Consider the following 23,299-nt stretch of genomic DNA (forward strand, 5'->3'; position numbering starts at 1 on the left):
ACAGTATAGTGTCCCCGTCACTATACTGGGGATTTAGGACCCACGTGGACCGCAGGGTGAGCGCCCCCTGCTGGCCCCACTAAAACGCCTTCCAGCAGCAACCTTGGTTTTTCCCAGGAGTCTCCCATCCAGGTACTGACCAGGCTCACACCTGCTGAGCTTCAGTGGGCTGCCAGCTGTGACTTGCAGGGTGATATGGCTGCTAATAAAATAAAATAAAATAGAAGGCACAAAAAAAGAAAGTAGAAAGAAAATGTTGGGATACAGGCAGCACATGAGCACAAGGGGTTAGAAATGCTGTAGCCCTGGGTTCAATTCTGGTCTTAGGAGCTATCTGCATGGAATCTGTATGTTCTCCCCATGTCTATGTGGGCTTCCTCTAGTTTCCTCCCACAGTCCAAAGACATACTGGTAGGTTCATCGGCTTGTGGGAAAACTGGCTCTCGTGTGACTGTGTACGTCTGTGTCTGTTTACAGTATGTGCCCTGTGATGGACTAGAGAACATTCCAGGATGTGTCCTACCTTGTACATGTTGCTTGCTGGGATAGGTCCCAGTGCCCCAGCAACCCTGTATTGGATAAAGTGGGTAGTAAAGGCTAGGAGGTTGGGATATAATGGAATGTTAATGTATTTTAAACCAAAGTGTGGTGGATTGATTTCAGTTTTGTTCAGAGGTTATAGGTTAAAAAGATTACCCAAACTGAGGCTGTTCAGGATGAGGTCAGTACTTAAGGATTCAGTTGCTCTTATTAACTGATTTGAAACACCAGGCAGACAGAGGAACTGGCTCAGGGACACTGTGAACCCCAGTTAAGAACTACAGGTGCAGGCTGAATATGGAAGTGCACAAGCAAAAAGAAGGACCTTCTATATTAAAGAGGTGCAGTAATAACCACACAATACATTAAATCTGATTAAAATTATCCAGTAGGGCTGTGTCCTTATTAAGTGAAGAGTATTCATTGCCTCCTGAGCTTCTAGATTATTTTTATAATTCATTAGGATTTTAAAGGCTATAATTTTGTATCAGACATATGTCCAATTAACATTGGTCAGCAGACCTATTGGTACAACATGAGGTAAAAGGAAATAAAGGTCAAGGCTTTAATTAGGTCATTTAAAAAAGCAATGCAATACAAGCAGGTTTGGGGACCAGTGTGTTTCAAGCACAAATCAGCTGAAACAATCAGCAGCTCAATCAGGACATGAACTGAAGAGGAACCAACCTTGTTTTGTAACTGGTGATGTTTGTGGTTTTAATGATCACACTGAGCCTCTTCACAATATCTTTAAAGGGATATTATTTGTATTATCTTATATTTACAAGATGATATTATTATTTTTATGGATATCAATCTGGATAGCAGCAGCCATATCAGCCTGCGACCCACAACAGGCAACCCACTGAAGCTCAGCAGGTGTGAGCCTGGTCAGTACCTGGATGGGAGATCCAGCAAAGATGAGGTTGCTGCTGGAAGAGGTGTTAGAGGAACCAGTAGAGGGTGCTCACCCTGCAGTCTATGTGAGTCCTAATGCCCCAGTATAGTGATGGGGACACTAGACTGTAAAAAAGCGCCGTCCTTCAGATGAGACTTAAAACTGAGGTCCGTCTCTCCGTGGTCATTAAAAATCCCAGGGTTTCTCGAAAAATGTAGGAGTGTTAACCTCAGTATCTTGGTCAAATTTCCCCCTAGCCTTTATCAATCATGGCCTCCTAATAATCCCTATCTATCAATTGGCTTCATCACTCTGCTCTCCTCCCCACTGATAGCTGATGTGTGGTGAGTGTTCTGGCGCACTATGGCTGCTGTCACATCATCCAGGTGGGGCTGCACACTGGCAGTGGTGCAGGGGAGTCCCCATTACCTGTAAAGCACTTTGAGTGGAGTGTCCAAAAAAGCACTATATACTGTGTAAGGAATTATTAATTATTATTCTCAATATTATCTGACTCCCAAAGCTTATCCACCAAAGTATTCAGAGCAATTTTAATAACTGATAACTGAAGTCTCAGCTGTATATACAGTACTGTAACCGTGGTCTGAGGCCATGTATCATGACATTCAGTATATTTTCTCCTCCCCTGTACTCCCAATGAGCCTGGGAGCTGCTCTGTCAGTGCTAGCAAAAGCAGATGCCCCAGTTCCAAAGATATTCTGCCAACCTTGTAGGTACCTGAATTTAACAACGGTTTCTGTCACTGGTTGTCAGCTAGTGTTTTCTATTACTTAATCTTAATTTCCATGCCCATCTTTCTCTGTCAAGTCCAGACAGCATTGCCGCATTTGTGTTGTTCCAGTGGGTTTACTTGTCTCTGCTCTGAGAGATGCGTCTGCAGAAAAGCACAATCCCGCCCCACGCACACACAAACACACTGCTCTTTTTAGGATTGCATAGCCTGCAAACCTTTCAGGGTCCAGTCTTCACAGCTACTGTAGTTTGTATTCCTCAAAACACAACCCACACAGATTCCTTCCCTCCTTAGAAAAAAAGCACATAACCAAAAAAACATGCTAAATGAAAAATCACAAGATGGCATGATGTGCTTTTGTTTGCTGAGACCCTGGACAATGCCCACTTCAGCTGCATAATCTTTAGAAAAACAGCGTATTAGATTGTTCAACATGCATTTATGCTTATCACTTCCAAAAGTAAACTGCTACCCTGGCAGATTAATTTTCTTAAGTGAAACTGCAAGTTGGATCAATTTACAAAGAACACGGCCAGATAACGCAAAATGATAAGGTCGTGCATACTATACAATATATTATTGCTAATGTATTTTGCTGGTGCTTTAAGCCAAAGCCTTTTTAAATTCAGATACATTTATACAGCTGGATATTTTACTGGAGCAATATGAGTGAAGTTCTTTGCTTAAACGTACAGCACCTGTGTCCCACACTGGGATCCGAACCCACAAATACAACCAGTTGCGAGTCATGACTGCTCTTTCACTCACCAGTCATACTGCACATACACAACATGGGAACGCCGCTGACTTTCCTCTTTCTCACACCCGAAGAAGGCTCCACAGCCGAAACGCTGTGTTTCTTTTCTTCTCAGTTCAGCCTGGAATAAACCTTTACTTGCTCCTCTGCAGCCCATGCATGCTGACGCAGCTCCCTACTTGAACGACGATATGGGCATGTCAGTCTTCTCTAGCCTTCTATCCCTGACACTGCATGCAAGTTACTGCTCATTTTAAAGCAACAATTGCAATAATAACAGACAGGATCAACTACGCTGTAATGACGTTACTGGCATCAACCTTGAAATTATTCCTCATTATAACTGCTGCATGAGCACACACTGCAGACATACTGTACTTCCCAGCATGAGCCAGCTGTTGCAGGCTGGTAAGAGGGGGTCATATCTAACAGGGGAGGGCTGCCTTCTGTCAGTAGGACATGCAGACCTCTAGATCTCTAGCCTACAATCCTTCACACTAGTAACAACACCCAAGAACCAGCCTACTGAAAGGTTTATGGAGTGTTTTATTCATAATAAAACGGGGCGTATCCCGCCTGACTGTGGGTTAACCTTCGAGACATACTGCAGGACGAGGAGGCTGGGACCCCCATTCAGAGAGAGGAGTGACCAAGGGGCAGCTGCAAAGGTGGAGAGGGGGTGCAAAAAGACACATGCAAGGGAGAGAAGGGGGAGTATGTACGGTATTTAGGACATTTTAGGTGAGGGAAAGACAGCAGGAGTGATAAGTGATTTCTGACAGCTGATCTTGGCAGTTGTCATCTCCCACACGTTTTCATCATAAACTCCATTAAAAAGACCAGCTAAAACCTAGCAACAAGGTTTCATTAAAATACACCTCCTATACAAAAAAGATATAGTGAGCAAGACCTACAGTATACTTATACTTATTGTAAGAGTGTCTGTGTGTATGTTTAAGATATATGTCTAGAGTACAGTGCTCATGTTTCAACGCAGGGATAATTATTGTTTGAAACACCAATAAGCACCATCCAAAAAGGCCTTGATCCTACAATCCCTGGACTACTGTAGTGGACTGAGAATATTTCTAGGTTTAATCTGGACGATCTTGGGGAAAATAGCGGCAATGCCGCTCTCCAGGAAGGGACAAAGGCTATTTCTGTTCCATTGTTCAGGGCGGAAGAATAGTAAAATGCTGTTGCTATTGTTAGAACAGATTCATTCAAAAGAACATACTAACCCATAAAACAAGAAAAGCAGTGACAAAGGACAAAGTTGCAGTGCGTCCCTAGGTACTGTTCATGCTAAAATTAACTTGGCAAGTCTGCACACTACATTGAGATAAACCTACACCAGCAGGAGTGGTTAAATGTGCACTGGGATTTCCAAGATGACACAAGGATCGCTATTTTAATAGAGGCACTGGGAAAATCCTTCATCTTTTACTACATCACTGTCAGAAACAAAAAAAAAACAATATACAGTGTTTAAAGTGGGATAAACAATAGAAAAATTATGAAAAGCAAGGAAAATAAGCTCAAACTAATCCTCAACATCTAGATATCTCCCACATGAAGTAAGACTAAATCTTAAAGATGCTTAAAACTAAACAACTTTCAAACAGCTCAGTTTCTACTGCTGCGTAAACGTGAGATTGCAATGTTTTCATACAGTATGTAGACTAAAAACTACCGATACAGTACGTTTTGGATCAGGACAGTCTAAAGGCCATACTCCTTATATCAATTTATTCCTTCTAACCATGAACATTTCCCCTATTAAATTCGTACCCTACATTTGCTACACACTTAATTTATGGAAAAAAAATATTTTCCAGGATATCATTACATTGGGTAGATAAGGAAAATACTCAAATATATTTGATTAAAAGACGACAGCTGAGATCGATGTTTGCAATACTGCCACATTTAACTCAATATTTTTTTAATATAAAGACAAATATATTATTGTCACCTTTCAAGTTTAAAAACTGGCAGCCTTCGTGTAACAAGAATTCAAGTGATAACAAATTTACCAGTTTCAAAAAATGGGGCTGGTGTGAAAATGTAAATTGTCTTAATCTTTCACAAAGGTTGTTTGCTCAGCTAGCTGGTGTACTTCTATCAGTTCTTCCCATCCTGGATATCAGATTTAGGTGTGGCTGACTATTTTTGCAATATGGAATGTTCCATATTAACCACATCCTCTCTTAACCATTTATTAAAACTGCAGTAGCCTCAGTACTTTTGGAAGTAGATTTGTTTAGATCCCAAACATTGTCTTCCGGAAAAGAGCATGTGGTCTAAAACAAAGAAAGAAAAAAAAAAGAACTTCCACATTTTCTCAATTACAGAAAAGATTCAGGTTCAAGCCTGCTCGTGCACAATTTTTTTTTTTTTAATCACTAAGTGCGTCACAAGACGTGTGGTGGCTTGTGTTTTGTGCTTTTTGTATAAATTACTAAATTGTATGGGTGTAAAATACTCTAGGATCATACAAGAATGTAAAATTAAGATAATCTCAGTCCCAGATGACTAATTCACATTAGAGATTTACACTTGGAGACTAATAGCTGGGAGAGGTGCCTGAAGCAATTCATATGCTTGTAGAATACTAACTCTTTACCGCAGATATTTAAGTGTGCACTGAAGTCATTAAATTAACCTCTGTTCAGATCAGTGCTTCTGACTTCTAACTAACTAACTGCTTACACTTATATAGCGCTTTTCTGGACACTCCACTCAAAGCGCTTTACAGGTAATGGGGACTCCCCTCCACCACCACCAATGTGCAGCATCCACCTGGATGATGCGACGGCAGCCATAGTGCGCCAGAACGCTCACCACACATCAGCTATCAGTGGGGAGGAGAGCAGAGTAATGTAGCCAATTCATAGAAGGGGATTATTAGGAGGCCATGATTGGAAATTTGGCCAGGACACCGGGGTTACACCCCTACTCTTTTCGAGAAGCGCCCTGGGATTTTTAATGACCACAGAGAGTCAGGACCTCGGTTTTACGTCTCATCCGAAGGACGGCGCCTGTTTACAGTATAGTGTCCCCATCACTATACTGGGGCATTAGGACCCACATGGACCACAGGGTGAGCGCCCCCTGTGTATACTATACTTCTGTTTAGTATAGTCACTACAGTTAATACCCCAGCCAACAACACTGATTAAATCACAAACATTATGCTAATACACTCAAACATTACTATGATGAAAAGCACTTCAAGTCAAAAATGCTAAAGGGTAACACTGTTTCATACAAAGTGAAAAATGAGCAAATTTATTCAGCTAAACCCAAAGCTTTTCTTATTCAGCTACAATGAGAATACTTTGAATTGACCTTGTTTCTTATACAGTACCTTTGCATTGCATATAAATAGTTTTAAGTATATTTCCCTATCTTTATTTGAGAAGTACAGGAATATTAAGTTATACTTTATATATAATCCTTTTTTAGTACATGCTAACTAATATACATAAGTTGTTTCACATTAAATTGGAGAAACATCTCCAGAAAGGGTAGTCAATCTCCTATAAATTACAATCGTAAAAAAAGTGTATTATTTACTTATTTTTAATACACGGAAAAGCAAATATCTACGCAAAAAGAAATGTAGGATATTTTTTTTCCCATAGTAATATACATATAGCAGGATTTACCAGGATTTACAAGAGATTACAGGCATATTGTTGCACCCCAGTTTTTAATATTGAGTGATCTGATGTTTCGGTGAACTTTCAAACGCAGATGTGTATCCTAGGCAAAAACTTTGAAAAATAAGGAAACAAATTAAAATCCACAAATCTGAAATAAATTAAAGTAAAAGTGCAACATTTCTTTCATACTTTATAAAGTCAGTAACTCACAGGGGTTAATGTTAGCTGTTAAACATACCTGTGTGACTGATTTAGAATTAAACGAATCCCTTATAACAAGGTGGACTAGTCCATCAACTCCAAACACCTCACGTCTGTGGTCACAAACTGCATAGACAACATATTGCAAGAACAGCCATACTTCGTGAAGACTATGCCATTGCCTGAAGACTATAGGCAAAGAATGGAGTATATGAGAAGAATATTCAATGAAAATAACTTTCTGCTCATGCTGGTTGGATACAGAGGTCTATATACAGTACCACTCCTATTGTACATGTACAAACACAGTAGAATTAAACCAAACTACTGGACGAATGCAGAGTAAAATTATCATTAGTCAAAGACTCACCCTTATCCTCCTCATGGCAGCTACGATTTCCACACGACTGTTGGGTCTCGGTACATCCAAACTCCCCACATACTGCAAACAGGACAACACATGGATTATTGCACAGAACACACATTTTACTTTTAAATAATATGCTTGCTCTCCTAGAATGCATGATAACAATCGTTACAGAAAATGGTGACCAACTTTCCTCTAAAGGAGTACTGCTGACAAGATGAACATTGGCACAGTCCCTTAAGGGTAAATACAGCAAGTCAGGTGCTTTATGAAAGGAATTAGGTGAATTTAGCAATTCATTCACTGGTGGTGATCTCCTTGTCATGAGACTACTTCCATTTTCTTTCTTTCTTTCTGCTAAACAGTACCCTCATCCTTTCATTTTCTAACCTCTTTATCCAATACAGCCACAGCCCATCCCAGGGCTCACCAGGCAGGATACACCCTGGATGGGATGCAAGTCCACTGCAGGGCACACACTCATTCCAAGCTGATTTTCCATCCATCCATTTTCTAAGCTCTTCGTCCAATTCAGGATCATGGGGGAACCGGAGACTATCCCAGCAAGCAAGAGACAGGGTACACCCTGGATGGTACACCAGTCCTTCACAGGTCACAGACAAAGACACAAACACTCACACACACACACACACACATACATACCTGGGCTAATTGTCCCAGAAGCCAAATATCTTACCAGTATTTCTTTCTCTGTGGGCAGTAACTGGAGCCCTAAATGAAACCCAAACAAACACGGCGAGAATATACAAAATTCACGCAGATAAATCCACAGGAGTGAAACCCACCCAGGACCCCCAGAACTGCAAGGCAGCAATGCTAACCACTGCCCCCATTGTGCCACCCCCCAACCTAGTTGATGTTTGTTTTAATTAGAACTCACTTATGTCTATCTTTTGAAAAAATGTTTAAGTGTGAGCTACTATTTTTGTTTCCGTGGTTAGTGGTGGCGGTAGCCACCTGACCCTGTCAACATCCCGGCTGAAGCCGTCTTGGGATTCACTGCAGAGCGCTTGCTCCACTTTTCCTCTGCCACAGATCTTAGTAACGTTCCAACCAAGAAACTGCAGAACAGCCCCACTACTGTTTCCTGAACAGGTTGTTTTTAATGTGGAAATGTCACTAGTCTAGCGAAACTATTTAACAATGTGAGCAAAAGTAAAGAAAATTACATACTTATAAAAGTGGAAGAGCGATATAAACCCTCTTAGCTGCTGCTTTAGTGAGGGGAGGTTGGGTATTTTACTAGTTTAATTGTGCTGTATAAAAAAGCTGTATATCCCACATATAAGTACTGTAAATGCTTGCGAGCTGTAATATCTAGGGACAAGTCTACAAAATTATACAAATTCTCGTATCAAGAAATTTAGATACAAGTTACAACGCAAAATTCCTAATCTGAGTCGATTCCCCACACCTTTACATACGTTTCGAAGTATTTTTTTTTAGGAATGTCACTCTTGTAACGAGATAACATCCAAAACCCAGATGTCAGAAAAAGGCTGCTGATCATAGTTTTTAATATAAAGAAGTCAACGTTGGGCAACATCAAATGCTGCTTTTTCAGAAAACACCAACATTACGGTGTTTACGTATGGGACCAAAACCAGTCCAATCTTCAAATCGAGAGGCTGTATCTTTAGAATTATTTTACAAAAATAAGCATATCACTGAAAACGAAGTCAAACTGTTGTTCTTTTGGTATTAAAGCCAAAAGACTGCACCCCTTTCTCAGAAGTCTTAATTTCAGTGCTGTTTGGCAGAGAGCTTGTACGGGCTACAGCAACAAAATTTAGTTTCACCTCTTTGACATTGAACGACGAGGAAGAATATGTCGATTTTCTACTTGAATTCCAAAATGTATAATGCTGCTTTTCTACCACCTTTAATCAGGGGGACTATTTTAACGGTTATTTTAAAAATAGTACCACTGGCACTTGTTGTGGAGAATTGTATTCAGATGCGCACCTGTTAAGTTTTTTAAAAAAATACCTGTGGATGTCTCCGTTCTTGGATTGCAATATTAAAACAGGACACGAGCAAACGCATAAACCAGATGTCGGAACACCCTCAGATAAGTAAAAGCACAGACACACCACAAACATGTGAAACTCAAGTCAGACGGGCATGAAAGAAACCGTGACCGCGGATCGTTGTCTACGGACCAGTGAGAAATCGCGCCTTCAAATAAAATGCGGCCACGCCAGCATACAGCACTGCTCGTGTCTTTACCATTCACATCCAAAAGTTGTGAAAGGAAATCATCTCACCTTTGCCTGGAAATTAATCCCATGTTGATACGCCTCCTCGTTGTGCAATGGGACCCTGGAATCCGCGACATCATCAACCAGGTTGTATCTGTTCCGTACTGGCATTGCAGCTGGGATCTTCACAGTTGTTTACGCCGACGACTGTAACACAGTATTCCAAACCAAATATTAGGAGGAAAATCCCCTCCTGTCTAAAAGATTCAAGGTGTAAGACTGAGAAAGAGCCCAGGCGTGGTTTCCCATTCCGAACACAATGCAGGAGGTTCGAGCACGACACGTTATAACCGAACGACAAAAAGATTGGTTTGGGCGCCTTTTATCCCCGCAGTATCAAGAGTCCTTTGTACTGCTGTTGCTGGTACAGTAGGTGTTGCTCTGCAACGTCCACGTTGTATTTCTAACTATGGTGCCGCGGATTCAAAATAACAGAGTAGAACATCTGCTTTTTTTAGCCAGAAAAAAAAAAAGATTCCCCCTCCCCTTCGGTTGTCCTAGCTTGCCATCACCTCCTGCCTGGTAGCAATGCAATGTGTTTTTGAATGTGATCGCGCAGATCATTAGTGCCGGAGTCTCTCCTAGAGCTTCTCCCGATTGGAGCAAAGTTACATCACATGATGGAAAAGACAGAAAACCTCAGTGAAGTCTATTCAAAGGTCTCCGGTAGCCTATTCATTTCCAACAGGTTATTGTACAATTCCCAGTAGGCGTGTACTACTAGAAGTAGATCACTATCAGACTTCATAAATCAAGTCCCCTTTTCTCCCTCTAAGGGACAGAAATGATACTAGCATACACTGCTTTTTGCCTGCTGCTAACACATTTGAACTGCTCAATGTCTTTTATCGGTAACCACGCTTTCAATTTCACCTTACAATCTTGTAACCGCTTCATAAAACTGCTTTCATGCGTCATAAAAGATAGCTGTGAACGCGTGGTTGTTATAAAGTGCAGGTTGTTAACAAGTATCAATACTTAACCATTTTCTTGCATCCAGTTGTAATGGGAAAACATCGGGACTGTTCATTATTGTTGTAGTTGGCCGGAAAATTTAATGTGATAACTCGAGGATTCATTTTTTTTTTCTTCGTAAAAGCAGTGCATTTATATCAATATCAAAAGGCTACAAATAATGAATTTGAAATTCACTCCATTTCAGCTGATGATTGTTCGCTGCCTACTTCTCGAAAACTACGATAACGAGCGTGCAGTAGTTTTAGAAAAAGGTTTCTTTAGTCAAATTCACATGGAACAACAAATTTAATTTTGTGAAGTGCCTGTATGCTTTCTGTTGCACAATCTGTTTTTCCACTTACGTGGTTTTCTGAAGAAGATTCTGTCATGGAGATGACGGCAGAAAAACGCGAATCATAAACCTAAATCTCACCTTAATTCCTATCTCGCTTGTGGTGTTTTCCACATCATAACGAAAACGTCTATTATATTGGCGTAACTCTGTGTTGTGTTGAACGATTACACTTCAACTTTATGCTATGACCTGTCAGACCAGGGGTACGAACATTCCGCTAGACTAAAAAGTTGTAAAAAATATTTTTTATTAATTTATTTTTTCTTGAGGAAGTTTGATTCCAACCTAACAGTTTTAAATGAATGCAAAGAAACACGCCTTAGGCGAATATCATATCAGTTTATCACATCTCTGACACGGTTTTATTCTTGTCTTAAGGCAGTATACATGATAAAGAGCTCCACCTGTAGGTGAAATTGCAGTTGCAGTTGCAGTAGGTTACCGTTCTGTAGTTAACACTATACACGATGTTCAATGAAAACCGCTCCCTTTTCAGATATTTAAAAAATATCGTAATGAGAGAACTGAAGGGGCGTTGAGGGCGCACTGCGTTTTGTGGAACAGTGAGCAGAAAGATAATAGCACTATAAAATAATACCTCAGGGCTAAATAATCAGATATGAGAGGCAGTTAAGGAACCTACTATACAATATATCTATATACTGTAAATACAGGGTTTTCTTTTATAGTCTGGTGAATATAAGCATTTAAAACCCCATATGGAGCTCCAACTAAAGTTCACCTAAGCTGTCCTAAATAGTAGTGTGATCATTCCTGACGTCAATTCCTAAATATTAAAAACTAAAAATATAATTATGTATAAATACTATTCGTAAGATCCTCCTCCTTCGCAGCTACCCTGCTCCAGTCCTCGCTTTTCCTGGGGGTCCCCGGTTTATCATCTTTCGGCCAGAGGGTTAGCCCTTAGACTTAACCACATTTTCTGACTGGAATTTTGGGGTGTTGATATTCCTCATGAAATTTACTTCTAAGAACAACTGAATGGGAAACTGTATTTCGGAAAGGTGTTACTTTGTCTCCAAACCCTAACGCTATTATAAAGTGTAGATAGAAAGACTTTCATCATTCAGCTTTATTGGGGGTGGGAATGCTGTCGTGACTGTGCACGGATTGTGGTCACTGGAGTTCATGTAAACTGGCTCGGTGATGAACATAATGGAGGCCTGACTCTGCCGACTACAGTATGTTACCTGATCTGAAGTAATTTGATTTTGTACCTGTAGGGTATCTGAATCACGTTCTGTAAAGACGCATTACAGGCAAATCTGCGGCGATTGATGAACAAGAAGCTTTATTCACTATCACCCAATAGCTTATTGATGCTATTGCAGAAATCACCGAGTTTGAAGATTGAGAAGGATATATGCAAAATCTTCCGGGAAAGCACAGAAAATGTATTTGTTTAATAATAACTTACACGATAATTTAATGTCTTACTGTTATTCAAATAGTACATCCATATAAAAGGGGTGGATTAATAAAAGAAAGTGACACAGTACATTTCAAGTATGTGAAAAGCAGAAAAGAAAGACAAAGGTGAAGAGAAAGAAAATAATACCCTGAATTACTTACGCTTTAAATTGAAAGCATGAATATTTGTCAGAGACAGAAACTGCTGATAGGAATGATTGGTATTACCGATACCTGGGCAAAAATGGAAGTTGAGAATTAATCTAATAGGAATGCTGTTAAATTCCCAACAAATACTGTACGAATCTGACCTCCCTAAGCCGGCTTTTCATCACCTCTACAACAGACCTGGAGTGGGTTCACGCTGGGGTTAATGAGAAACACATCCTCGATTAAACCATAGGCATGGTGCATACGCCATCTGCTGTCGACATGCACAACCGTCCATTCTTTCGGTAATTTATTAAAACCTGTTCTTTCATGATCACCCTAATTGTTTTTTTATAGAAAAATGAAAAACAACTTGAAATAAAAAAACGTAAAAAATAAAATAAAGCTCTGCGTTCTTCAGAAAGTTAAAAATACTGTCCTTAAAACAAGCAATAGTGGTGTAATATGAATATTTGATGGACAGTATTTTTGGTCCAAATAAATTTAATCAAATGTTTAGATCAGTGTCTCCGAGTTTGAAGAACCGTCTTCCCTTTGAAATTGGTCCTGCCTTTCAATCCAGTTGAACTCTTGTCACTTGCGGAATAGTAATCGCCTTCCTTCGCCTGCTGCACACCAGTTAGACAGTCTGTACCTCCGAGGCTTCCGTCCGGTTGCGTTGTCAACGGGACCAAAACACAACTCGAACAATATGTTTCTCACAGCAGTAGGATCAGCTGGGTTGTGCTGGGACTTGCACGGGTCTTAAAGAGCCGAAACAGAAATCTTCCGATTCAACCAACCATGATCAAAAATAGGAAAAAAGAACATAAGCAGCTGTTATAATCCGCATACGGTTACGAATTTAGTAAGTAGTTTGACAGCGCATTAACTGACCTACAAAGTGCTTTGCGTGGAGCTGTTGTAAATATGAGATTGCACTTCATGAGCAGAACAGTGAGTTAGTCTGCATCACTGACTATGCATGATGAGTACTTTTAAATGCAAAATGGCTTGAGTTTAGAATTGTAATGGTGGAAGAAACTGGCATATCCGAGGCTTGTATGTTTTTTGGGGGGAATACGTTGTAATGCACAAATGTTCGCACTGTACAAGTACTTGAGTTTAGACAACAAAAAGGAAGACAGTCTGTAAATGGTGGCCGTATGCATTTGAAAATTTCAAAAGTAGATCGCTCTTTTGGGTCGACATTGTAGTTCAATCCAAAACACTTGGAACAGACCGTTGCTCCAGTAGATCCGTCACATAATCATCACTGTTCACCTCAAGAATGAGCGATCATTATGTTAAAGTCAGAGTGCAGCTGGAGCAGATGAGAGTGGCCGGCCGGGAGACCGAGCCAGAGGCAGCTTCTTTGCTGGCATCTTCGCCGGGATCTGTCGATTTAGTTAGCGGTGGGAGGAGGGATGCCGCTAGGAGCGCCGTTAGGACTAGAGCCAGGAGTAAAAGCAGGGGCAAACGGTCTGAACTCGACAGGAATACCGCTGGTGCCGACAATAAAGAGGACACCCCGGAGCCGGAGTATCCGCCGGGGCCAATGGACGGCACTGCGGGCCAGCTGCAGCACTCCCGCAGCCCCAAAGACGCGGTGTTGCAGATTAAAGGCACCGGCAAGATCCCGCAAGGGAAAGCCGAAGCGAACGGCAAAACGGAGAAAGAGGGCAAAACCCAGCAAGGGAAAGACGATGGCAACAAACTCCCCAAAAAGAGGAAGATGGTCACCGTGGATACCTCTAAAGCGAAGACCTCTCTTGAAGCGCTAAAAGTCAGCATCAAGCAGCTCAAGTGGAAAGAGGTATGCTATTGCAGAGACGATGCAACCTTTTTTGGGGGGGAAGAGTTTTTACCGATTCTGTACGGTACTGATGACTGTGAATTCACGGTGCCACCCCGCCCGTCATGGTGTGTCATGGCTGACAACGCTTATACCCCCCTTCACATGGGAGTTCCCACCCAAAGAGAGAACCCTTTAACGTGCGGTGGGAAGTGATTTAGGAAGTTATCAGAGGGAAGGTAAAATAAGTAAGAAGTGCTGTTTTAAATGAAAATGCTTCTCACAGTGGGGCTTATCAGAGTACTTATCGTTTACTTCTTAGAATCTCATAAAAGCGTTATCTTTACGGATAGTGTTTGCACTTGAGTGTGTGCTGTGTATGTCGCCTTAAAAGAAGAAAATGGAAATTCGTTTAATAACAAGTGGTTTAGGTCTGTGGCCTGTACTATAAAATCATTAAGGTAATAAATAAAACTAGGTTTTAGTCTCAGAAGACAGTGTTAGAAGGAGAAAGTAATTAGAACTTTCTATTATACCCTATAATCTTTTTCTAGCCTCTTTTTATGTTATTAAACATAAATTGCCATATATAATATATTTAAGAGAGCTGGTGCTTTTAGAAATGCATTACATGTCATATGACATGGAGCATAGACATACAATTCATATCACGTGAGTCTCCAGCTCAGGACCCTGAATCAGGAGTCTAATTCCATTTTCTAAGTTGGGACATTCTTGTAATGTGTTCACAGTAGTAACAGATCGCCGTGGGTCATGCTGAGGGTTCAGTAGTCTTTCTGTGGCTCAGATTGCAGGGAATTAAGTTATTATCATGACGTGGTCACGCTAAAGATTACAAATAATAAGAGGCTATTCAGCACATATTGAAACTTTCAATTGCCAGCATATTCATAGCTTGAGGAACAATGTTAGTTTGGAACTCCATCACCACTGTCTATTGACAATTGACAGATACTAAAAAGCCAAAGACTGACATAGATACACATACTATAGTCATTGTCCTTAATAAAGAAGCAGCACAGCATTTATCATGAAACTTGAAACTACATGATGCATGGCGAATAGATTTGGTTACATTGGCTCAGTCTTAAAACCTATCTTAAATTGATTGCTGCACATAATAATTTATAAAGTAGTTCATTGACACCGTCTTTGCCTTTTTGAGTTTGGCTGAGGGGCCATTTCATAAAGCAAAAAAAAACAACAAACAGTATAACTAAACTAGATCGGTCATGAACTTTAAATTAGTCCTGCTATAGGGTAGTGTTACTTTTGGATTGGTGTAAAACACTTTTTAAGATACTTTAGGAATGTAAGTCTTGCTATTAAACCTTGTATATGGTATATACAGTATTCGTATTAAAGAAAACCTTTTTCAAGGCTGTGCAGCCAGTGTGACAAGGCAACACAAGGAAAATGATGATTCATAAAGTAGAAATATCTTGATTATTTTTTTTAATTCATCTACAGAAATTGCTCTCTCATTGAATAATTGATATTTAACCTTTGACATCTCCAGTTATGAGTGTGGTTAAAAATTAATGGTATTGCAGAGAACTGAAATGTCTGAAGCATCAAGTGACCTTAAAATGGAGACCGATATTTCTTCACAAAGTATCTGTAACATAAACCTTTTTAGGGTGCTCTGGATCCGGTTTCTTAATTCTTAGAGTTAAGGTGATCTATTCTATTTTTATAACCTACAAGGAAAAAAAGTGAGTACACCATCTTTAAAGTCGTTGTCCCACTGGTATATTTTCTTTCGTTGTCTCTAAGTGCTGTTGCCTTTATGGATAAGCCTACTCTCTTAAATGCAGTTTCAAAACTGGTTTTAATGAAGACATTGGGAGTTTTTTTCTGCACATTCCAATTCTTCGTTTCATATCAATGCCTCTTGACAGAAGTTTTTTTTCCAAACTTTACAGGTTCTGATTAGCTCAAAACCGTAAAACCGTTAGTAAAACCGTAACAAAGATGGAAATACAGTGTTACATTATTGGAGGACATTAATTGAGAACAAATATTGCAGCTTTAATTTTTTAAATACTTATCGCATTAAGACCTAACAGATATCCTCTCTGTTAAGTAGCAAGAGTACAAAGTGAAGGAAATTTGGAATGTGACTTCACAGAAATATCTGTGCTTCTCATAATATAAAATATACCATGCATAGAACTGAGACTAATGTCAGAACAAATATTAGTGCTATACCATTCAAATCCTGTGCTTACCCCCTCCAAAACATCACATCAATGACATAATACTGATTTTGAAATATACATCAGAAAAGGCTTAAAAGGTTTACTAAAGTTGCATACCTATAATATCTGTTGATGCTTTAAAGATGCAAGTTTTATATTTAGGAAAACAATACCTGTTCATGTATTAATTCTTGTCTTCTCAAATGCAGTTTAGAAATCAGGCTGGGAAACCTTAAAACAGCCCCTGCTCTTCAAAGCAATTTAGTAATCAAGTATGTTTTTCCCTGGAGATGATTATACAAAAGATTTTGATTTAAAAAAACAAATTGACAAATAATTCTAAGTAATGTTCACTGAACCAGTTTATTTTTGGCCTGCTGCCAGGCTGGGGAAAACTTTTTTTTCTTTAAGGGCTCTGAATTTTCATTCTATACACATCGCCACCCACACTGAGAACAGCCGGCTAAAAATCTAAGCAATCCTGTGTATTCTTTCCTTCAAAGGAAATATAAATGCCAATAGAATTGTATCATACTACACTTTTTTATGCGGTTCATGTTTAAGTTTTAACTGCAGTAGAAAAGGGTTATGCCCATCTGTTCGCTGACTGTTGGCATATGTTGCCTTCACAAAAGGAAATGGTTAAGCATAATCTGGGGATAATCCAGTGTTTTGGCCTGACAGTTGAGGGTAAGGAGGACAATTAGCATGTGTGAAAATGCAGAAGTCACGCACCGTAATGGGTTTATTTCACTTCTTTTGTTTGTATTGCAAACTAGCTTTTCTTCACTTGGATAAGAAAAAATGAATTTTTTTTTTAGTCATGCCTCACGCAGAATGTGATTTACTAAGAGATGATGTAGCAGTTAACAATGGTCTCATACTCCTCTTGGGTCATGGGTTCAATTCCAGACGGGAGATTCCTTCTGTACGAATTTCCTGCCTGCCTTTTCCCAGGATTCTCCAGTTTCCTCCCACCTTGCAAATACATCCTGGCTAGAATAATTGGTGTCCCTAAATTATTCCATGTGTTGAGTGTGTGCAATGGCCTGGCACCCTGTTGAGGCTATAGTCGCAACCTGAACCTTATACTTCTGTTTTAGACCCCTGATCTCCACTCTTTCCTTTACCAGGAATAACTTACATTTAGATTCTGGATAGATGAATGGGTTCCTCCTGCAGAGTACTGAAGTCACGATGTAAAGATATTTCTTCCGAATAACAAAAACAGACAAAATCTCTGTCAAGAAACAAGTAGAAAAGCAGAAAATGAACCTACAGTATATTGTGGACTGGCATTTGATGCTATAGTTTATCGTTTAGGGAGTATAACATATTCAGACTTGTATTCTCCACTACTGTAAAATGTGGAGATTTCTTCAAGAAAAGATCCTAACATCACTTAGCCACTGGTGATAAAGCTAAATGAACCAAAAAGCCTTTTCCCCATACAGTACTGTAGGTAACCTTTCATATGCTCTTAAAGAAAAAGCCATATTAAAAAGACATGCCATGTTATGCAAAATGCCCCAAGTATACCAAACTAAAACTGAGTGTCTGTTAGAAGACCAAGGGCATAGTCAATTCACTGCTTAATAGCACACTCTACACAGAATATATAACAAACCTTATTGAACAGGACAAGATACTTGAGGGCAAATCCACTTTTACATTGAGAACTGGAAAAGTACCCATTTATACAGCAGGGACTTTTTGCTGGAGCGATCTGAGTGAAGTACCTTGCTCAAGGGTACCACAGGAGTATCCTATTGTGTAGGGTTAGAATCTACTGTACACCGTTACAGTTAACAGTCCAGAGTCTTAAAAATTCTTACATGCGTCTCTCTTATTTATGTAGGTGACACCTTTGCCAGAGGCAACCTCCAGTTACAAAATACAGAATTGAAAGCAAATTATAAAAAAAAACTGTAGTCTAGAAATGTACATTTTGAAGAGTTGTTTCAACAAAGCATTTTGGATACGTTATAATTCAAGGCCGTACACAGTTAGTCAAACTTGTATGTCAAATGATATGAGGGAATACAATTTAATTGTATAAGAATTCTTAATGTAGTAAAATTTGAAATTTAAAACTGGAGATCTTCTCTTTCATTGATGTTTAGCCAAGTGTGAATTAACTCTATTAGCATGGACAGAGTAATTACAGGATTAGCAGGAAGGTTGTAGGATTTACCGATGCTGTTTGAACAGGATCAGTTAGAAAAAGGGCAGATAAAAGGCTATCTTAATGTGCCTCAGTATTGGCTTCAGTTGTAGGGGTACATGGGTGAACAGGACGACAGGCCTGAATATAGGATAGTGAAGTGAAGGAGGTGAAGATTGAATAGGCACAGGAGACAAGATTGTGAAGATCAGTACATAAATAGGGCGGTGGCTCTGTGGCTAAGGATCTGCGCCTGTGGCTGGAAGGTTTCCGGTTCAAATCCCATGGCTGGCAAAAAAATCCTACTCCATTGGGCCCCTGAGCAAGGCCCTGAACCCCAACTGCTCCAGGGGTGCCGTATAAATGGCTGACCCTGCGCTCTGACCCCAAGCTTCTCTCCCTGTCTGTGTGTCTCATGGAGAGCAAGTTGGGGTATGTGAAAAGACAAATTCCTCATGCAAGCAATTGTATATGGCCAATAAGGTGATCTTTTCTTATGTTATAAATGAGAAAATTTATAAGCAGAGACAAGGGATTAAACATTGGCGTGCCGAGGTCTGAAAAAATGCTAAGTAAGATTAAGGATCTTAGATCAAGTGTTGTCAGTGGCAAGAAGCCAGTGAAGAGTTGTTGTCAGCAAAGCATGATTACTGTGGTAATATGATGTGCATGACTATACCAGACCTGAACACCGAGAATGTCTGGTTGCATTCACAAAGAGATGAAGAGGAGAATGAATGCAGCCCCTCAGAGCTCCCAGCTGCAGTTGTTCAGATGCCAATATTGTAAACAACCTTATAAAATACTTTATACTTGACAAAGTACCCCCTGCAACTGTACACTTGTGCAAAAGCCAATTATGAGTCTTCCTAGATCTCTTTATTTAATGTATAAGATCATATTTATTTAGGTTTTTTTTGTGAGAAGATCTGTCTATGTGTTTGAGTGCTTGTGCTTTTTGAAAGGTCAGGCTTCAAAGTCAATCTTGAAGTCTGCATTATTGCCAGGAGCGTTGTTTTTCCTCTGACAGGACCAGAGCAAATCATTGAGAATGCTTAGACGGAAGAAGGGGTTTATGAAATAAGGTGGGTAAGATATGAGAATTCTCCAAAAGCAATTAGATGCCCTTTTCATGATATGCTGTATCCCTGATGGTGAGGAGTGTTTGTAAGTATACGGAAATGTGAGCCTGTGTGTTATCTTGGTTCTTCCACTCCCATCATCCTGCCTCTTTAATTGTAACCTTGTTTGTTCATGTGAAAAGAGAATATGTTACACGCATTATGTTCAAAACCACTTTACGTATAAATAGTTTTGCCATTGAGTCACTTTAAAGAGAAGCACCATTTTCCCAAATGATTTCTAAATTGCTCCATTTTTGTCTCTTTAGGGGCACAATTGCACAGAGTTTAGATTGTTAAAGACAGCTGTTTCACTTATTAAAAGCACAATGGTGATCTAAGTTGAAAACACTGACCTCATAAGTTATTTTATTTTTGTGGAACATTCTTAGAACTTTTTGTAAGCAAAATCACGGGTCTGCACTAGACCTTAAACCTTACTGCTTTATTTTTGGGGGTAATATTCATCAGTTGTCAGAAAATGGGAATGGCAGCAATAAGGCATAATACAATATTGAGGCTATTTACGTTAAAATATCTTGCAAAAAGATGGCTTTTCAGCTCCATAACTTTATTACAGGTGGCATTCTTTTTTGAAAAATAGTTTGTCTTGCAAAAATGCACTTTGTTCTTTTCTCAGTTTCCCCTGGGTCGTCGTGTGGCCTGCGATATATATTGGCATGGGGTATCTTTTCATGACAATGAAAACGTCTTCTCAGGCCTGGTCAACAAATTCCCAGGTAAGAACATAAAACCTTGTAAAAGGCCTTGTAAAAACATAAAAGAGTATAAGAATAGGTAGCAAACAGGAAGAGGCCATTCAACCCATTTAGTACATCTGGTACTTAGTAGTTAGTTATTAACTCAAAAGAAGCCATGGTATGGGTATATGACTGGGAAGCTTGTTCCATACTCCTACAGCCCTTTGAGTAAAGAAGTGCATCTTGTACTCAGTTTTAAATGCACTTCAACATAGGGCCAGTTCCAGCAAAACTCTTACACTGATCAGGGTATATAAACTAATTTGATAAAAGCAGTTAAATCTTGCTTATGTGTTTTTACTTGTCTTCAGAAGTTGAATCGTTGTCCAGTGTGTGCAAAACACACGGAAGAAAATGTGTATTTTAGGACACATAAATCTCAGGGTTCCAAGACATTGACACGTTGGTGCTGAAGGGATAAGATAAATAAAGAGGAAAAAGAATAAAAAAGTCACAGGGTTATGACTTTAAATTCAGTTAAAAGAAAGTATGCCGTGGTGCCTCAGAAGTACTTTATTTTGTTTTGTTTTGGATTAGAAAAAAACCATTAAGTCAGCAAAGTACCTTACGAGAATCTATAAGTGCTTTGCATTTTTAAGCAGACCAGTTGTCGGCACCAATAAAGATCTTGCCCTTGAAATGGAAGAAGGGCCCTGCTTAGGGGGATAGAAAAAACTGGTTTATGAAGTCACAGTGTTGTGGAAAAAAAAATCCTCTTGGAATTTTACAGATTGCTGCTGTGTTTTGCCTCAGACAAATAATGTGAAGCTTCCTAAGACCTTTATTTTTAGATCTTAAGACACCATGCTGGCCTTAAATTGTTCTTCTGTTTTAACAAGTTAAATAACTGTTTTCCCCCATAGTTTTAAAAAGGTATAGCTTACATTCCATTCTTCAGTTTGGAAAGCTAAAGACGTCATGCTTTTTCTTCTACAACAAAGAACTAAAGTTTTATAGGACATTATGTCACATTAACACATTAACAGCTAAAATATAGTGCATCCTCATGTATGTGTCTTTCGTGGTGGATGCTGATGATCTTTGTGTACTTTGCTTAGAAAATAATATGAATACTCTGTGCTTTTCTGTATTTTTTCTAGTAGCAAATATGTTAGGATACAGTTATATATAAATTATATGTAACATTAAAGTATATATAATACATCTATATAAGACAGAAATAATGTAGCTAAGACCCATAACAGAACTAAAATGTCCCTATTTGTTTGTTTGTTTGTTTGTTTGTTTGTTTGTTTGTTTGTTTGTTCTGGTGCATCATGTACACAATGTGTGTCGTCCCACAAAAGGTTGTGATTTATACTAACGGTGGAGGAGTACTGTGATAATAATTGAAAATTGGGTTGTTTTGTTAGTGGGCACCTTGCAATGTGTCAGGACAAAAGTATTGTCGTCCTTCATTTGTTTGTAACAGTTTGTTAAATAATAAATAACTTTTGGAGTATATCACGTGCATCCAGTTGACCCTATTTTTAAATTGCATTTTCTTTCCACAGTAGCTTCACGACAGTTATGTTACTTTGTTCTCGGCATCCATCCAGTTTATTTTGTCTATAAATTAGTATCTATTAAACTATACCCAAGCAACAGCAGTATCTTTTCAAACAATCTGAAGATTGATCCTCTGAAGCAGTAGGGGTTTGGGGTGAATTAGATCGATCCATTTGTCAGTGCTGATAAGCCAGGTGGTGGGCACTCCTGTTCCTGCAGGCCCTGTGTGTCTGCAGATGTTCAGTCCAACCAATCAGCTCATTATTGCCTTAATTGGACCATCATAGCAGCTTCTTTTAACTCTTCAGGAGCAGATGCTTTGAAGAGAGCTAGAAAACCCAGACACACTAAACCTAAAGACAGATTGTCCAACTCTTATGTAAACTGACATATACATAGACAGCTAGTGTGGCACCCTTTATTTGAAAAAAAAATTAAATATTATTACACTAAGCTTGTTGGTTATAGCTTGGCTATTTTTACACCCTCAGTCTTCCTAGGGAGTGACAGTAACGATTCCAGGTGATATAACTGCATTTTTGGTCCTTTTTTTATTTTAAATGGATCTCTAGGTATGATAGAGATGCTCCGCAAGATAAACCTGAGCCGAGCAGTGCGTACGATGCAGGAGCTGTTTCCCGAGGAGTACAACTTCTACCCTCGCTCGTGGATCTTGCCAGAAGAGTTTCAGCTTTTTGCAGCTCAGGTAGAGTGTTTGGATTTTTTGTCGGCTAGACGGAGGCCTGTGTTAGAAAAGAAAACAGAACTGGAAACGGGGGGGGATAAAATCTTCCTAGCCCTGTTGTCAGTGGTTTGTGTTTTTCACATTTTTTTAATGCTAAAGCTTACAAAAGCCATAAAAAATGAACTGATGTGACAGACACCAACCATGTTATTAAATGAGGCTTTGTGCTTGGCTCCTAATTGTAATTCACTATGGCACTCGATCATATCAATAGATAACCTTTACAGTTTCCATCTGTCACCACAAATGACCTTTAAATAAAGACGAGACGTTTCTGAGGGACTTGAGTTTTTCAGCTGAAGACAACAGATCAAAGCAATGACACAGCAAAGTCTGATTTAACTGGAAATTCAGAGATCTTGAGTAGTCTGCTTTCAGCTTTATTAATGTCTCACATTTGTAAGGTTTTAGTCCTTGTACTACCAGTAGATGGAACTTGTTTACAAGCTGCACTGAGTATCGTTCAAAGCATATTCCTTATAACATTTAGTTTGGCCACATGATGGAGCAATTATTATTTTTCTCTTTTTAAAAATGTATTCTTTTTAACCAGTATTCAACAGGCTTTGTGGTTATAATGCTAATACATCAAAACCCAGCATTCCACTGATTTATTTACAGG

General features: G+C 39.3%; 2 protein-coding genes across 6 annotated transcripts in view; one reads left to right on the top strand and one right to left on the bottom strand.

The window, feature by feature from the left end:
- The window catches only part of LOC148644029 (carboxyl-terminal PDZ ligand of neuronal nitric oxide synthase protein), an 87,628-nt gene extending 77,328 nt beyond the window's left edge, over window positions 1-10,300 (bottom strand). The window contains exons 1-3 of one of the 3 annotated variants that reach the window (XM_088614926.1): window positions 10,106-10,300; window positions 9,474-9,614; window positions 7,189-7,260 (exon numbers count right to left, since the gene is read on the bottom strand). In XM_088614926.1, the coding sequence (XP_088471052.1) occupies window positions 7,189-7,260; window positions 9,474-9,578 (177 nt within the window). In that variant the 5' untranslated portion in view covers window positions 9,579-9,614; window positions 10,106-10,300. Of the gene's footprint in view, window positions 1-7,188; window positions 7,261-9,473 lie in introns of all 3 variants that reach the window. The other 2 variants (XM_088614925.1, XM_088614927.1) reach the window with 2 other exon arrangements.
- The window catches only part of ttll11 (tubulin tyrosine ligase-like family, member 11), a 309,887-nt gene that overhangs the window by 237,610 nt on the left and 48,978 nt on the right, over window positions 1-23,299 (top strand). For 2 of the 3 annotated variants that reach the window (XM_088614922.1, XM_088614923.1), the window contains exons 3-4: window positions 20,303-20,402; window positions 22,505-22,638. In XM_088614922.1, coding sequence (XP_088471048.1) covers window positions 20,303-20,402; window positions 22,505-22,638 — 234 coding nt within the window. Of the gene's footprint in view, window positions 1-11,951; window positions 14,177-20,302; window positions 20,403-22,504; window positions 22,639-23,299 lie in introns of those variants that run through there. The other variant, XM_088614921.1, reaches the window with a different exon arrangement.

The sequence above is a fragment of the Lepisosteus platostomus genome, chromosome 21 (genome assembly GCF_059453375.1).
Source record: "Lepisosteus platostomus isolate fLepPlt1 chromosome 21, fLepPlt1.hap1, whole genome shotgun sequence".
Lineage (NCBI taxonomy): Eukaryota > Metazoa > Chordata > Actinopteri > Semionotiformes > Lepisosteidae > Lepisosteus > Lepisosteus platostomus.